The 17,181-nt window shown below is 31.7% G+C and overlaps 1 protein-coding gene and 1 long non-coding RNA gene across 2 annotated transcripts; both read right to left on the reverse strand.

The window, feature by feature from the left end:
- Positions 1 to 1,059: 1,059 nt before the first annotated feature.
- LOC116402034 lies at positions 1,060 to 6,412 on the reverse strand. The gene is made up of 3 exons (XR_004214389.1): positions 2,003 to 6,412; positions 1,876 to 1,923; positions 1,060 to 1,108 (listed from the first exon to the last, which is right to left on the reverse strand). It is a non-coding gene; the product is annotated as an uncharacterized LOC116402034 (long non-coding RNA).
- A 5,491-nt stretch (positions 6,413 to 11,903) lies between these two features.
- Positions 11,904 to 15,853, reverse strand: LOC101203597 (protein SIEVE ELEMENT OCCLUSION B). Its single transcript, XM_004150383.3, has 7 exons — positions 15,541 to 15,853; positions 15,347 to 15,442; positions 14,499 to 14,947; positions 14,316 to 14,413; positions 14,081 to 14,214; positions 13,064 to 13,531; positions 11,904 to 12,726 (listed from the first exon to the last, which is right to left on the reverse strand). The coding sequence occupies exons 1-7, from the start codon at positions 15,778 to 15,780 to the stop codon at positions 12,142 to 12,144; spliced, it is 2,070 nt and encodes a 689-aa protein (XP_004150431.3). The 5' UTR covers positions 15,781 to 15,853; the 3' UTR covers positions 11,904 to 12,141.
- Between the last annotated feature and the right edge of the window lie 1,328 nt (positions 15,854 to 17,181).

The raw sequence follows: 17,181 nt of genomic DNA on the forward strand, positions 1-17,181 counted from the left end.
ACTTATTCGTTTTAATGTACCTTTTTCATGTTTATATAATTTGAAGGAGCATGGAATGACTATTTTTTAAAAACTTCCTGGGTGAGTTAACTATTTTTTGTGTATTTAATAATTTTTTGTTCATTTTTGTATGCCAAAATGAAATTTAATATAGCACATGTACCTTGACATTTTAAAGAATTATGGTTTGTCATATTTTGACAAAGTATTAATGATTAGAAATAATTTCATTTTTAATTTTTTGTTGCAATGTTTGATATATTTTGTTGTAGCTAGAAAATTCATTCTATATTTGAAAATTAATTCAGAAGCATACAATATTAATAATAAATGTGAAAAAAATTAAAATTGTTTATGTCACGTGCATATATGTACTTTTGCCTACCAATTTAGCATGGGGAGAAATTTTCTTTATGTCGACAAAAACTTTTTCGTTGACAGAAACAATTTATGTCCACAAAACAAACGTGGACATAAAGTTTATTTTTTCCGACGTAATGATGATCGTGGACAAAAAGATCTTTCTTATGACGTCTTTTTCGTAGCCAGAAAGTATATTTTTGTCCATATAATGATGATCATGGGCAAAAATACATGTCTGCCGACGCTCTCTTCGTGGCTAGAAATACCTTTTATGCCCACATTTTAATTTGTCTGACGACATTTCTGTTGACAACATAAAAAACGTACACAAAGAAAAAGACAACGGTGTTTTAGCCACATAACGTGTCCACGCAAACAAACATCGGCAAAAGAACTGCCCCATTTTTCTATGTCCACAAAGAAAAAAATTCTTGTAGTGAAGAAATCATGTGTAACAACCCAACTTTTCTAGGTAAGTCGAGGTCATTAATTTTTAACAGATAAAAGACTTTGATTAATACAAAATGAAATGTAAGTTAATTTAAAAACATCTTTAAGTCAGGCCTGATTTTCAAATATTCAAGAAAACATAAAAATAATACTATTTACAATAAACGTTTGTAAACTAAATTTCAATACATCTTAAACCTCACAAGAACCCATAAGCGGAAGCAATAACACGTTTCCTATGGCAATCACGCTTCCTTCCTGCCCCTCGCCGGTTTGCCGCCTTTATTACCTTTGCCTGAAAATTAAACATAAGAAGGGTGAGTATTAAAATACTCAGTAAGAGACCCTCTACACATAAGAAGGGTGAGTATTAAAATACTCAGTAAGAGACCCTCTACTGGTCTCGTCAGGGGAAAATAAATTGTTAACGTTCTATTGGGACACCCTGTACAGTCGCAGTCTTGTGATCCCGTAGGATGCACATCTCAGTCTAACGCTCCAAGGGACGTACATATCAGTCTAGTGTTCTGCAGAAACACATATCAGTCTAATGCTCCCGAAGGTGCAAAATAAATTGGTGATCCCGTGGGACACCTACAAGGCACACATCCCAATAAAAGTTTACAATTTTTCCCTCATTCCATTCAATCCATCTTTCAGTTACTTCAAAACATAAGGTTCTTTCTCTCAACGTCCTAACAGTCAACTTATTTCACTTTAGTCATATGTCTGTCAATAATATACTAATACATCAGTCAATCAAACTATACAGTCAATACACCCCTCAGTTCACCAGCACACAGTCATACTTTAGCGCAACATACACCCAATCTAAACGAGAATCACAAGTTCACATCTGCATCTCATACAAACACAATCTACAAATTTCGTCCTGTCCACATACACAGTTATATATATATATTCCATGACAATCACAATATGCATTCGACATTAAGTCTACTTCAATTCATATGCATTTATGTATATTTTCAGTCAATCCACAATATACATTCAACACATACAATTCACAATCATAAGTGAGTCCAGTAGAAAATCTCTTACCTCAAAGTTAGGGAAGCTCCTTAATCAACTAACGTCCTCGAAACAATTCTAAGCATAACAACACAAAATTCAATTACTTTCACGATACATATCTCACTTACTTTCCTCAACGTAAGTTCCAACTCACCGATATATTGGAGAACTGAACCCTCAACAATTCACAAACTGGTTGTGAATGTAAGAGAGCTTAACGTTACTCCGACCACCTCAACGCACGACTATCAAACTCGCAGCATAAATCCTAAGTGTGGGTCGGTCAGCGGTCGGCCAAAGGAGACGTGGCGGCTGCCTCAAAATCGATCAACGATCTGACGCGGCGACCGGGCTTCACAAGATGTATGCGTCGACGGCTTCATGAAGGTGAAGACAGACGCGGTCGGAGAGATTGCACGGCAGGACTGCACGAACCGGCCGACGGTTGCGAGCAGCGGATCTGGGTTACTGCACGAGCGGCGACGAGGACTCGGACGGCGGTTGTGAGCGGAGGACGTGGCGGTTACTAGTTCACACGGCGGCTCGGGCTTCGACGGAGACAGAGCAAGGGCGCGGAGACGGTTGCAGTGGCGGTGAGGGTTTCTTCGCGTCATCAAACATAGTGTCGACGGTATTTGATGCATTACAAGATTGTTCTTAAACAGATTGAACCATATTAATTGTATTAAATAAATCGTCGTTTTCATCAGTTTCATCCACTGTATTTTCCATCGTGTTGGCAACGTTATATGAGTTCAATTCTTCACCATGCCAGAACCATACCTTGTAACTCTTATCAATTCCATTGGCATACAGATGATACCGAACTGTTGAGACATCCTTAATTAAACGATTGCCGCAATTCAAACATGGACATCTAATTGAATTAAGACCTTTGGCATGACTCAACCCAAATTTATTGAGCCTTTCGACTCCTAAATCATATTCTCTTGACATCCTATTTTGGGTCATCCATGACTTGTCCATTGTGTAGAGGTCTAAGTTGGCCTCGAAATAAACCTGATTACAAAAGAGATTATAGGCAACAACTTTTAAAACTCAAACTTTCAAAACGGTAGATAATCCTCAAAGTACTTAATAATTTATTTCATACCATTTAGGAATTTTCTAGCTGTGGTGGAAATGATTGTGGTAGGAAATAGCGCCACAGATAGACACACAAAAGTATATTTTCCAAAATAGATAATCAACATCAAAATTATATATAATAAAGAAAATATTGTAACTATATATACGAAGAAAATATCGTAATCCACCTATTAACACTCAAATACCATGGAACGTTCTCCTAAGACTTGAGTCAATTCAGACCTCCCCTATTGGATTTTGTCGACTTTGACAGTTTTGAAGACTTTCGTCCATATTAAACGAATCACTCGACTGCCATGATGAAAACTAATTAAATTTGTTACATTAATTTGAAAGGTTGTCTCATTACCACATTAGTGATGAAACCATCTGCAAGGAAACTTCTGGACTAAGTTCAACAACCCCCAATTAGCATAAAACATTTGAAGGACAATTTCCTTTACAGACATGATGAATGATGAAGGGAATTAGTTGACAAATAATTATAACAATAGTTTGTCTTTAGTTAGTTGATTAGGGTAGGTTTGTATAAGTACTTTGGCTTACATTGTACAAGTAATTAGACTAATAAGCTAACTCAGAAATTAAAATTGAAGAGAAACTAACCGTTAGAAAACAGAAATTGGGCATAACTCAAATTCACAAAATAAGCTCATGTGGTTGCAAGAACGAATTAAAGTCATATAACAGAAAATCAACGATTAATGACTGAAATTGGGATAAACTGAAACTCACGAAACAATCCAATGGAGACAACGAAGAACTTCATAGAGAGAGAGAGAGAGAGAAAGAGATAAGGAAGAGAAGCTTACCGGCGAAGGGGAGGGGTGACGACCGACGCCCACGATTTGAAGCTTCGGGTTGATTGGAGAGGTTTGGAGAAGACGGGGGTGGTGGCAACGGGTTGGTGGAGAAGGTTTCGACGGACGGACAGGAGGGGGGTGGTGGTGGCGACGGGACTTCACGCGGATTGGAGGAAGAAATTGGGGGAAATTTGGGGGAAAATTAGGGCACGCGGATGGGAGGAAGAATTTGGGGAAAATTTTGGGAAATTTGGGTTTTTTTTTTAAAATATAAATATGTAATTTTAATTTTTTTAATATAAAATAATAAATTTTTTAATGGTAACATTCTATGACATCAAATAACTGTCGCGAAATGTATTATCCGAAAAATTCCGTCTTTTCCCGCCAAAAACGCGAAATTTTCTATTTTGTGACAGTTTTTTTTTTCATTCATTTTTTGAGATATATAACTGTCATAGTAGACAGGTTTTCTTCTAGTGGATGCCCAGTAATTAAAAATAAATTAACACATAATAGGATACCCAGTAATTAAAAAAGAAATTAACACAGAATGGATGCCCAGTAATTAAAAAGAAATTAACACAGAATAGAAAGTAGAATGCCAGTAATTAAAGAAAGATGCTAATTTAGCATGTAAAATGATTAACACAACAGTTAATAATTAAAGCAGTATCATCAAGCATGAATAATAATAAAAAAAAACTTACCAATAGGTCTGCTCTTAAATGCCAAAGGTTATTTCTTGATCATTTTCCACTCTACACCTCTTCCTAAATCCCCAAATGATAAAAAATTCTCTTTTTTCTCTCCTTTTTATAATCTTCTTCTTCTCTAGAGTGCTCGACCATCTTCACACGTAGGCTATCGACAGTTTGGCATAGAGAACAATTGTGTACTTCCACATCTACTATTTGTGTTTCCCGTTTACCAATTGACGATTTCAAATCATTGACAAGCTCGAAAGAATATTCATTCATGCTTTCTAAGTCTTTAATATATTCATCTTGCGATTCTACTGTTGTCTGTAATATTGTCTTTTCATTTTTCAAACTTCTATTAGATTTATTCATTCGTCTCATCCCTTCATCTAACACCTCAAGATTCTTTTCTAACTTATCTTGATTTTTTAAGAAACTCTTGGTCTTTTCAAGCTCTTTATGCAAAAAAGTCGCATGATCTATCCATTGGCTCGTCTCCTTTTGAAGTTTCTCATTCTCTTACTCTAACAGTCGATTTTTCTCTTCTAATTTAATGATCTTCTCAACCCACTGGTCTGATTGTTCAAAGCTTGTCTCCTCTACCCTTTCAACTACCTCCCTTAAGGTATATATTACATTTTTCCTTCTATTATTTGTCTGTCACGCCTCATATCCACTAGTAACCTCGTCATAGTGTCCTTTGTCTTTTATCTTCCTCACAGACTTCCATGCACATATTACTCGATGTTTTTTCTTTGACAGTCTTCATGATCTTATGGAAAGTCAGAGTCTTGTAAATTATGAGTTGGTGGTATAAACTGTTTGAGCCAAACTTGACGCAAAACTAACAATGGTGTATAGTTAACACCTCCCCACGGTCCCAACAAATGCACACTATGAAAATCTCCAGATCTGTAAATTACTGCTTTCAAAGGCATCCATTGGGCTTTCCATATGACATTTTTAGAACTCAACGTTGAAAAGAAAGACACCCAAGTCTCCTTCTTTGGATATGTTGGGTCCCAAACTGCTATACCAAACTCACTAAATGTGTTTCGCATTAAGTTTCATGGGCTACTGAATTCTAACTTTGGACACCTAAACTCTGCCGAAAATTTGATATGGCTGTGTATCCAAATATATAATAAAGAAACACAACAATTCAATTTTCCTGCACCTTTATTTCTACAAAAGTTAAGGGATCGAAAAGTTTCAGCCAATATAGGTATAATAGGATCGACTCGTTTTATTTCAAAGAATAATCTGATCACTTTCCCATCGACATAACCTTCTGCTTTAGGAAAAATCACCGCTCCATAAATGCATAATGCCAAGAGAGCAAGACATTTGTCTTCAACAATGTAAGTTTATGTCATCATTAATAGATAGTCAAATGACACATTCTCTTCCCCACCCTTAACTTTTATATGTTTATGAATTTCAATGGCATGGACGGTTTCTAAAACTTTTGACAAAATCCTTTTTGTTGTTTGCTTAGGGTTAAAGAAATAAACAATTTTCCTTTCCTTTCCAGGCATGCTAAGCATAGCTTGATATTCTTCTATGGTTGGCAGTAAATCACATGACCCAAGTGTAAAACAATTATATGTTGGATCCCAAAAATTAATTATGGCTCTTAAAGCAAAATGATTCACCGGTATGTACATCAACTCTGCTATATGTCCATATTTCTTCGAAAAATGAATCTCCGTTGAGGTGTCAATGCCTCCCAAATCATTTTTAGTTTTGCTAAATCATTTTGTGTAAAAGAGAGCTGACACTTGGATAGTACTGATATTTGAGAAGAATTATTTATATTATCCCCAAATTTTTGTTGTGTCTCTTCACCCCATTTAAGAACATCACTTGGCTCATCAAACTTAGTTTCAGAAGATGAATGCATTGACATATTGGACATCCTGGTATTTTAACAACTATTTTTTTTTTTTTTTGCACAATTATGACAAAAAGATATAGTCAAATCACTTTGCACAATAATAATAATAATAATAATAAAAAGTAACAAAACATGAGAAAAAAAAAAAAAGTAATAATAATAATAATATAATAAATAATAATAATAATAAATAAATAAATCAATAATTAATAATTAATAATAGAAAATTAAAAAAAATCTAAAAAATGTAAAATAATTATAAATAAATAAATAATTAAATAATAATTAAATAAAGTTTTCATGCACTTGTAAGCATTGCTCTCCTTATGGTTGAAATCAAAGACCAAATTTAAAGGAAAAAAATTAAAAAAACAAAGAAAATTGAACCAAAATTTCGTTTCTTTTATAAATATAAATATATTGTAGAAAATACTATGATTAAACCCCATTTTTTTAAAAAAATAAATAAAAAGGAAATATGTCAAATTTTATAAAAATGTGAAACTTTGTTTTTTTTAAATAATAATAATAATAATTTGCAAATTTTGACTTTGGATAAAATAAGCTAGATAGAAAAATGATATGGTGTCAGTATCAAAACTCTTGGAAGAAAAAGACCCTCAAACTTATTCTAATGTTATTTAACTAATAACAGAAGAATTAATCTGAGCGAGGATCTTTCATGTGCCTGCACGGGAGTCGAAACCCCTCGAAGGTCAACACTACTCTGTCCTCAATTCTAGTCCTATAAGGTTGTAGCCCGGGTAGAGGGCTTGTGAGTGTATGTAAATGCATGATGACATAAAAAAATATACCAATAACATAGTACAAAATATTATATATGAATCAAATAAAAACAAATAATTAAGTGAATCAACATATTATAATATAGTAAAAATAAAAGATAAAATATATGGCTCGACTCTTCAATATCCCCAGTGGAGTCGCCAAGCTGTCGCGACGTGATCGCTACGCGGAGTGGCCGACCTCCCCGTTTATTTAATTTTAATAAATAATTTTGGAGTCGCCACCAATCATATTGAGGTGTGATTGGTCACCCAAAAAAGAAAAAAAAATTATGGTCTACGTAAATTCAGAGATTTAAGTTCGGGACTCAGTTGTGTGTAGGGAAGGTGTTAGCACCCTACAATACCCACAAAATGGTTACCCAATTTTATCTTTTAAATTAAATATAGGGGTTCACAAAACAAAGTTTTTATTTAGGTTTTGTTTAAATGTCTCATGTTTATCAATTCATATCGAAGAAAGTAAAACCTAAGCATGAATTGATAATTATGGGTGGCATAAGAGCCATTAGAAAAATTAAGTTTATTTTTGTTTTAAAAGATTTTTATTCACCTTAAAAATATTAAGATACCAAAACTTGATATTTTAATCTCTATCATAAATGTTTAATGAGAAATTTCATGTATCTAGAATTAATAAATTCATAGAAAACACTACTCAGTCTCATTTAAAATATGAAATGTGTTTATTTAAAAACAATCTATTAATTAAATTTAAAACGAAAAAATTTCATGTTTTCATGGATTTTAAATTATAAAATCCATAAAAAAGAATACTTTTTCTCCAATTTACATTTTTATATTTAAATTGAAAAATGAATAATAACAATGATAAAACATTATGAAATTTGAAAAACACTTGAAGGGTAATATGCTGAGATAAAATAAATACATTGATAATATAGGCAATATGCAAAATTTACAAGATGATTAACGTAGGATGCAAGATAATTAATTAATACAACGCATGCAAGATAATTAATTAATACAACACATGCAAAATAATTAATTAATTCAAAATGATGCAAAATAATTGATTAATGCATAACTAAACGAGGATGCCAAATTGATATCAAATAATAATTAACAGTTGAATGTCAAACTAGGTTTAACGCAATATGCAAATAAATAATCACACCCAAATGAATATCAAACAATTATAGCAAGATGTATACTGGTTAATTAATTAATACATCATGCAAATAATTAGAATAAGTGAGTGAAAAACGTCACATACAAGTTGCTAATTAATTAATAGGCCAAATGGAAAATGAGTGTTGCCAAATACACAACATTAATTATATCATGAATAATTATAAACATGGATAATTATTAACATGGATACTATATGGATAGCAGTAATTATTAACGCAGTATGTCATATGGATAAAGTAATTAACAAAGACCGTAAAATGGATGCCAATAAAGAATGAGTATTACCAAATACAGGATGCTAATTAATTAATTATGCATAGGATGCCATAGGGATATAAGTAATTAACACAGACGGTAAAATGGGTGCCAATGAAGAATGAGTAATTATAATTATGCATAGGATCAAGCTTTCACAAACATTTGTTGTCATTATTTGATATCTTTTTTCTCTAGAGTATGCGCGTGAACATCTCTCAAAACCAACTTTCATAAGGTATCCTTTAATAGATGGGTATATCGACTCCATCCATCTCATATACAACTCAAAATTATCTACTATATAAAAGTATGCACATTGACAAAAAAAGCTTTTCAATTAAAGAGTCTTTAAATGACAACTTGACACTCTTCAAAAGATGTTTTACACAAAGGAAATATTGTACCAATGGAAACACATCTAAAACACCTTTCGAAATACTTATATGTCTATCAGAAATAATAACCAATCCCTCTCGATCTCCAAAAGAAAGTTTTAATTATTGAAAAAACCATTTCCAAGAAGCATCATTCTCTGAATCTACTATACTAAATGCAAGAGGGAAAATTTTACTGTTACCATCCATAGTTGTTGTCGTTAACAATGTTCCACCATACTTACACTTTAAAAATGTCTCCAACCTTCAATTGATGATGCCATAGCCATGAAACAATATTTGAAATGGTCATTTGCATCTATTTCATATGCAGTAAATGAACCTACAAAAAAGGAAAAAAAATAGAACAATCAAATTAATAAAAGCACTAAATAGTAAGTGCATACATCATACAATAAGTATACTTCATCATAGGTATTTCAGTAAAATGATATACAACAACTAGCTAGTATACCAACTATACAAGTAAAATAGTGAATGAAAACATATAATTAGTATTGCGTACATCATACAATAAGTATACTTCATAATAGGTGTATCAATAAACTGATATACAAAAGTTGGCAATAGTATAAAAAAATGAAATAAATTGAACAATATACTAAATTAAGTGGTAGAAAACAACCTGGATTTATTTTTTTTAGTTTTGAAAAGAACTTTGAAATCAAAGCATAAGAATTATTGGCTTCTCCTTTCAACAACTTCATAACAAATTCTTTTGCTCTCCGAGCCTTATAATAACTAACAGAAACTCCATAATTCATACGCATATGGTGAATGATATCTTTTGGTGTTTAATGAGAATAACTATACCTCAAATAATAATCATACATTGACTAACAAATTCTGAAGATGCTTGCTTATGAGAAGAATGAACAATCATTGAGCAACTATGATCACTAACATATTTTCGAATCATCCATAATTCACTTCTTTTATAATGCGATGCTCTAACAAACCAAAGACAGTCATCTTCATTACATCCCAACTCAATAGATCTTGAATTAGATCTCAATGTCTTAAACTCAAAATTAGTCTTGACAGCTATAAAGCGAAATGCCTTTAGCAAAATTTCTTTACTACAAAACAAATCATTCTCCTTAAAAGCCACCTCATCATTAGTATTAGTAATATCAACATCTCTAAAAATTGCTAATTCACATCCTAAATCAACCTCAACTATGGAAGAAGAAGAACCAATTGACACATCCAATATCGTGTCTATAGAATGAGCAACTAAAGAATATTGGGTAGATTGATCCTTAACCAATGTCAAGAACCAAGTCACATATTTACTTTCAACAATCTTAAGAACATGTTGAACACCATTACTACTTATAGATAATAAAACTGAAAGTTCCATACATGACTCAATATGAATTTCAGTACGTATCAAGTTCACAAAAGAATCAAATGATGTCACTCCATCAACCAAAACACAATTTGTTTTGTAGTCCACATAGCACTGTTGCTCATCCCATTGACCACTATGAAATACAATGACTGCAAGCTTAACCATAACTACAATGAACTGCATTCATTTTGAGAGAATAAAAAATATGTAGTAAGTGTATTAGTCAACTAATACATATAATAAAAGTACATCAAATTACTGTAAAAAAAACTGATACAAAATTTAAAAAAAATAAAAACAAAATCAAACTCTGCAAAGCCCCATTCGGTAAAAGAGATGAGAAACAAATAAAAAAACAAATAAAATAGATGAGAAAGAACAAATTGTAGCCTTAATTTCTAATAGGTGACGATCGATTCACATAAAAAGAAAGAAACGATGATGATCGACTCAAAAAGATAGAAAAGATGATGATCGATTCAAAAAAAGAAAGAAAAGATGATGATCGATTCAAAAAAAGAAAGAAAAGATGATGATCGATTCAAAAAAAGAAAGAAAAGATGATGATCGATTCAAAAAGAAAGAAAAAATGATGATCGATTCAAAAAGAAAGAAAAGAAGGACTTTAAAAAAGAATATGGGAAGAAATACATACTTGAACAAGAAGAGACGGTGGAGAAGAGGAAGAAAAAGATGAGGAGAAGAGATGTAGCGAATAGGAGAAAACAAGAACGGTGAAGATTGAAGCACAAAGAAAACCATGAAAAGGAAAAACAATAAAAAGAGAACGAATAAGTGACGGAAGAGGAAGATGAAGAGAAAATAGTGCATATTTAAGAAAAATGCATTTTTGGAATATGAAAAAAGTAAAACACACAATATCAACACAAAATAGAAAATTGTCATATTTGCAAAATTAAAAAGGTTGGTGCTATTATTGCTAAATCCTATTTGTACTGTGTCATCCAATACAATTTCCTTAAGATTAATGTAAAGTATTTGCGTACTTTGATACATGGTAAAATATAGTTAATTGTAAATACAATTTATAATAGAGATCGAATATATTACATGAGAGATATATTGGAATGAGATTCAAATATAAACCTAGAGTGTAAGATTAATGTGAACGAGATTCATAGGTATAGTATAGAAAGTGATATGCATATAAATATTTGATATTTATAGATATTAATTAAATATTATTTGATTAATATTTGAAAGTGTATATTAATTGATGATTTAAGAGAGCTCATCTAACTCCTTGGACTCCTAGATAAGAAAGTCTTTGGTGGTGGGGTTCTTGTTCGTTGAGAAGTCCAAGAATGTTTGGGAACAAAAACAAAAAAAAGAATTATAGAAAAAAGAAAATCTGCAAAGGGTTTAGTTTCTGTTTCATCTCCTTCTCTACATTAAAAGCATGCTTATGTAGTTTAAGTTTTTTCTGTCACTTCAAATAATGCAGGGCTATTTTCTCTAAATTTAGTGTTTCATTAGACTAAATTTCAAGTTGCATGGACATCACACGTTTCTATGGAGAAGTTCGTTTTCCTTCAACGATATCATAAAACACATATTGAATCGAAATTTATAAAAAGAGATACAATTATCATTTAGTTAAATAACATAAATAAATCGTAAAAATATTCAATAGATGATAACTAGGGTTGAGACCATATATCTCGATTACATTAGAAAAAACACACACACAACTCAATTGCCACCAAAAGATGGCATCATTTATTATACATAGTAGTCTTAATTAGTAGTATATGAATATAATAAAATGATAAAATATAACTCACTTTGGATGATCACATATGAGCACCTCCGTGGCAACACTTGAAGCTAATACCAGTCTCCATGAAACGAGGGCATTCAGGACAATTCACAATCATAGGAATCCATCCACTGAATCCAGGAAGAATTACTCGATCACATTGGTGACTACTGAAAGCCAATTCATTGAAGTATTCTCTAAACACATCAGGGAAAGCCTTTATCCTCAAATTTTGCTTCCATTTGGGGAAATCTTCTAGTAATTTCAATATCAAAATCCCACGGCCAACCAGCACTGGGGCTGTTCCTACCGTTAAAACAACCCAACCATCTTCATTTTGGTATGATATCAATCTTAAAATGTCTTCTGTTGTTTCACTTGCACTTGAACCTTTTATTTGACTCTTAACTACAAAATAACCCCATTGTGTTGTCCAAAATCGAGCCATGAGCGCTGGATCATCCTGTCCTATTGCATCTTTTCCAATACGTACGATCTCAAATGAACCTCCATCCATTATCAAAGGATCACTTCTCAAGATTTCAGCTCTCTCCTCGAATTGTTGGATCCACAATGGGTCTTTTCCTCCATAGAATAGTATATTTTTGTCTCTTGCAATCTGTTTTGAAAGTGTATTATATCAATGCAAATGTTGTAGGAGATTTTGTGAAAGTTAAAATCATTTTTGTAATATTTAAAATATTTAGAAACCTGGATTCAATCTTTCATGAAAAATGTATTTAGAAATGTAAAGTCAAATTGTAAACTGATTTTGAGAAAATAAAAATATGTTTGTTCATCGGGTTGAATACGAAAAAAGTGATATTGTCTATTTCAAATTCACTTTCCGAATTTCCAATCAGAAATTTTACCAAAGTTAGTGATAATGTGGCAATATTTGAAAGACCAAAATCATGTAGTAAAACTGGGATATATTATTCACTAGTTATACATACCCAATTTTGAAGTCTTGGTTGGTGAGTGAATTTGATGAGAGTTGACTCAGGCCAATTTCTTCTCAGCAAAGCTTGAGTTCTATCAAGTGTAAAAGGGAATGCTTCATTTTCCCAAACTCTAATCAAATGAATTGCATTCATGAATTCCACTTTAGATTGTGGGTTTAACACCACAACTAATGGATCCTCTCTAAGTTGCCATTTTTCTTCAATATATCTCATCCCAGATATCTTTGTAGTAAACTCTACTGAATACCATTTCATTGTAGACCGCAAATATTCATATCTCTTTCGATCTTCTTCCTGATAGGGCTCTGGGATTATAGGAATCCAAACAATTTCATACCTATTATCTCTTTTCAATTCTTCATAGATCTTATGAAAAGCTTTGATATCATCCTCTGTGATATCCAACCCAGAAATTATCAATATCACATACTTTCCTGACAAACTTTCATGAACACTTACCTGAAAAACATACACACATTTGTACCTTGTTAATTAAAATGTCTTTATATGTAATATATCTTGTTTACGATTTTGGGTCTAGGGTTTGGAGGGATTATATATATATATAAACCTTCAACATGCATATGTATGATAATAATATGGCTATATGTAATTACAAATTTAGTTTCTCTCAACTTTCTAACAATTTGTTTATTAAATTTTTAACTTTGTATCAATATTTTTTAAATTAAAAAATTTTCATGACACAAAATTGCAAGTTTAGGCTAGTTCATTCGAAATAATATTTAAATTTAGATCTAAATGGTTCAATTAATTCTTAAAAGTTATAGTTAGAAATATATCAAGAAGTTGGACATCTTAAGTAGGTTTTGTTCAAAAGAAAATTAGTGTCAATAATTTATTACACGCAAATTAAAATTTTAAGAAACACATTTAAATGTTCAAGCTTCGAAAACATTGGATAGATTAAATTTATAATTTAAACGAAAAATAATATTTAGAACCATATGGTAAGAGCAAGCAATAAAGCAATGATAAAGAAGAGACCTCTCTATGAGTAGTGCCATCAATAAGTGGTTTGGTTTCAGGTTTGCCACTAAGCAGCTTGGGAACAACCAATGTAATGTCAGTATGATAATGCTCAATGTGATCAACCAACCACCGGTAAAGATCAACCTCCTCTGCATTCAAATATATACAACAAATTTAATATTATTTTTCAACTGATCATAATCATATATACTGATAAATTTCAAGATTATATCATAAAGTCTTTTCCCACCAAATTGAAGTCGGATAGCATCTAGATGCTTTTCAAGTTCAGCAAGTACAAAGCCAATTTTTTCAGACAATTCATTCAAATATCTCTGTGGCTGATTCCTGAAAAAAAGCCAACATTTGTAATAATTAACATGGTTGATCTCGGTCCATCGGCTTGGCTTACGGTAAAAATAAAAATACTTACTCGGTTTCGCTGAGATAAGTGGAGAGCTCAATTTTAGAAGCAACAATAGTGTGTATAACCCAGTAAGTAACCAATGGAATTAGACGAAGAGCAGCAGGTAATTCAGGTAGTTCTTTCACATCATATTTAGCGAACTCTTTGATCTCATTCATGTATTTGATTGCTTGTAAGCAGCTTTGGATTAGACTTTTGGGGTTGAGAAGTACTTGTCGATATCGTAGTGAGTCTAAGTGCTTTTTCAAAGTAGCTACTTTTTTTATAATTGCCAAAGATTTAGCCAATGGATCAGCTTGAGAGTAATGGTAGAGATGCCATAAATCTCCATAGTCAGCTGCAAAGGCTAATAAAGTAAGAGCTGCCTTGGCTTCCCATGGATAATTTGCTAGTATTTCAAAGATTTCTATTGTTGTTTCATGTGCTTTTTCTATCCCAGGAGGCTTGCATGATAGCTGAAAAATGATGTACAATAAAATGAGTTTTAGAAAGAAAATTGGTTCCTTTTTATAATGCATGCATGGCATGGCATGTTTTTAAATTTTACTTAGAGATTCAAAAGTGAAATACATGGTACAAAAACTTAAAATAAATTAGATTAGTGATGATAGAGCCTTTAATAACTATTTGGTTTTTAAAAAGTGTGTTTTTTTGGTTAAAACATTTGAGTTACTTAGTCAAATTTCTGTAACAAAACACACATTTTTAACACAAAAAAAAATATATATGCTTTTGGAATAGAACTAAGATTTGAATATTTCTTTGAAAAATGAAAATCATACTATTACTTGTAGTAATTAATCAAGTAAAAAATAATATCATTAACAAACGAGATAATTTTATGAATTTATGACCTCGCTTGAGATACGATGAAGAGTACATAGTGGCGGCTCGATCACAGCAGCAGATGCCAATGAATCATTTGAATAAACCAAACGTCCTTCACTTCCCTGCATGGACAATAATATGAAAATGTGTCAAACTCTAAGAACCAAACAAAAAGTTGATAATTAGATGCATGCATGTGAATTTATATAGTTATTCTTACACGATGAACAGTATCGGTAATTCGATCGGCAGTGGTGATAATGCTCTCAATAACTGAGATGTAATTATGAAGGTCAATTTTGGCAGTGTCGTCGTCACGATGTTTGGCATAAATGTGGCTGGTGACGACTTCGTCGGAGTAATGTCTGGTGCTCAACTCCTCCTTGGTGGTGGTGGTTGATTGCTTAGAATGAAGCAAGGCAGGTGCAGGAGCGGTGGGTGCCTTGTGTGGAGTGGCCATGGTTTAAGTGAAAGATAATACAAAGGAAAGATTGTATTATAATTATAATAAGGTTGAGAGTTTGTGTTATGAATTGGAATGGTTGGAGGCTATATTTATACACATAAAAATATTCTATAAGAGAATGAAAAAGGAAAAGAGTATGAAAGAAACCAATATAATGTTCTTCTTGTCAGAAGAAAAGAATTTGTGTGTGGTGCATGCTGGATTTTAGCTTTAGTGAAACTCATCATTTGAGGTAGGCCATATCTCACTTTCTTTTATTTTATTTTATCTTTAATTACCCTTTTCTTTTTTGGATTTTGTTTAAAATACTTCAACACTATATATTGTTTTGTTTTAACTTTAATTTCCAAAAAGTTATTAAAAAAAATAATAATACGCTACAAAATGAGAGCATATGCTATTTTCAAATATTTTTAATGTTAAAATTACAAATGATGCAACCATTAAATGAATTGGAATAATCTTAATTCTTATAATTTAAAGAAAAAACCAGTTGTATATAGAAAAATCGTCAAAAATACTAAATTTGACAAAATATTTATAACATACAGCAAATTTTTGAGATTCTATCAATAATAGACATTGATAGTTAGTGATTTGCATCTATAGTAACATTGATAGTCTATCAATGACTATCATTTATAGAATTCAAAATTTTGTTATAGCTTGTAAATATTTTAATTTATTTTATTATTTTTAAAAATACCTCATATATATATATATATAACAATTAGGTTGAAATAGCACATACACTACAAAAGAATAAATATTTGCATGACAAAATTTAGATAGTTAATTTGTGATAAAACATATCGCTAGTGGGAATCTTTTAGTGATATGAAATATATCACTAGTAAAAGTTTATCAACGATAGAATCTATCATCAAACATTTAATTATCATCCCTAAATTAAAATCAGTTCTATCGATACAAATGTTTTACGAGAAAAATGAATGAGACAAGGAGAAACCTTCTCTTTTCTTTCCCCCCATTTTTTACAAAAAAAAAAAAAAAAAAAAAAAATCCATTAGTCTAATCGATACAATAGGTTAAGCTCCACGAGCTATATTTTTTATTTCACTCAAGAAACTTCATATAATGATAGATATATGTGTCTCTAATGGATATTCCAATAATGTAGGACGACCTTGGCCACATTCTGAGTAGTTATCTCCTTTGAACAACCATCCAACTCCTTTGCTTCATCGAGATTTTTCTTTTATCCAGGAGAGTTCCTCTTCTCCAGAATACATCACTTGTATGATAAAGCTCGATTGATTGGCCTTTGAGAATTTTATGACGGCCCACGAGACTAAGTTAGGGATATGGTTCTAATATCACTTGTTAGAGACAACCCTCCACAAATTACAATTAATATCATATGATATTCTTCTC

This window comes from Cucumis sativus, chromosome 2 (genome assembly GCF_000004075.3).
Source record: "Cucumis sativus cultivar 9930 chromosome 2, Cucumber_9930_V3, whole genome shotgun sequence".
Lineage (NCBI taxonomy): Eukaryota > Viridiplantae > Streptophyta > Magnoliopsida > Cucurbitales > Cucurbitaceae > Cucumis > Cucumis sativus.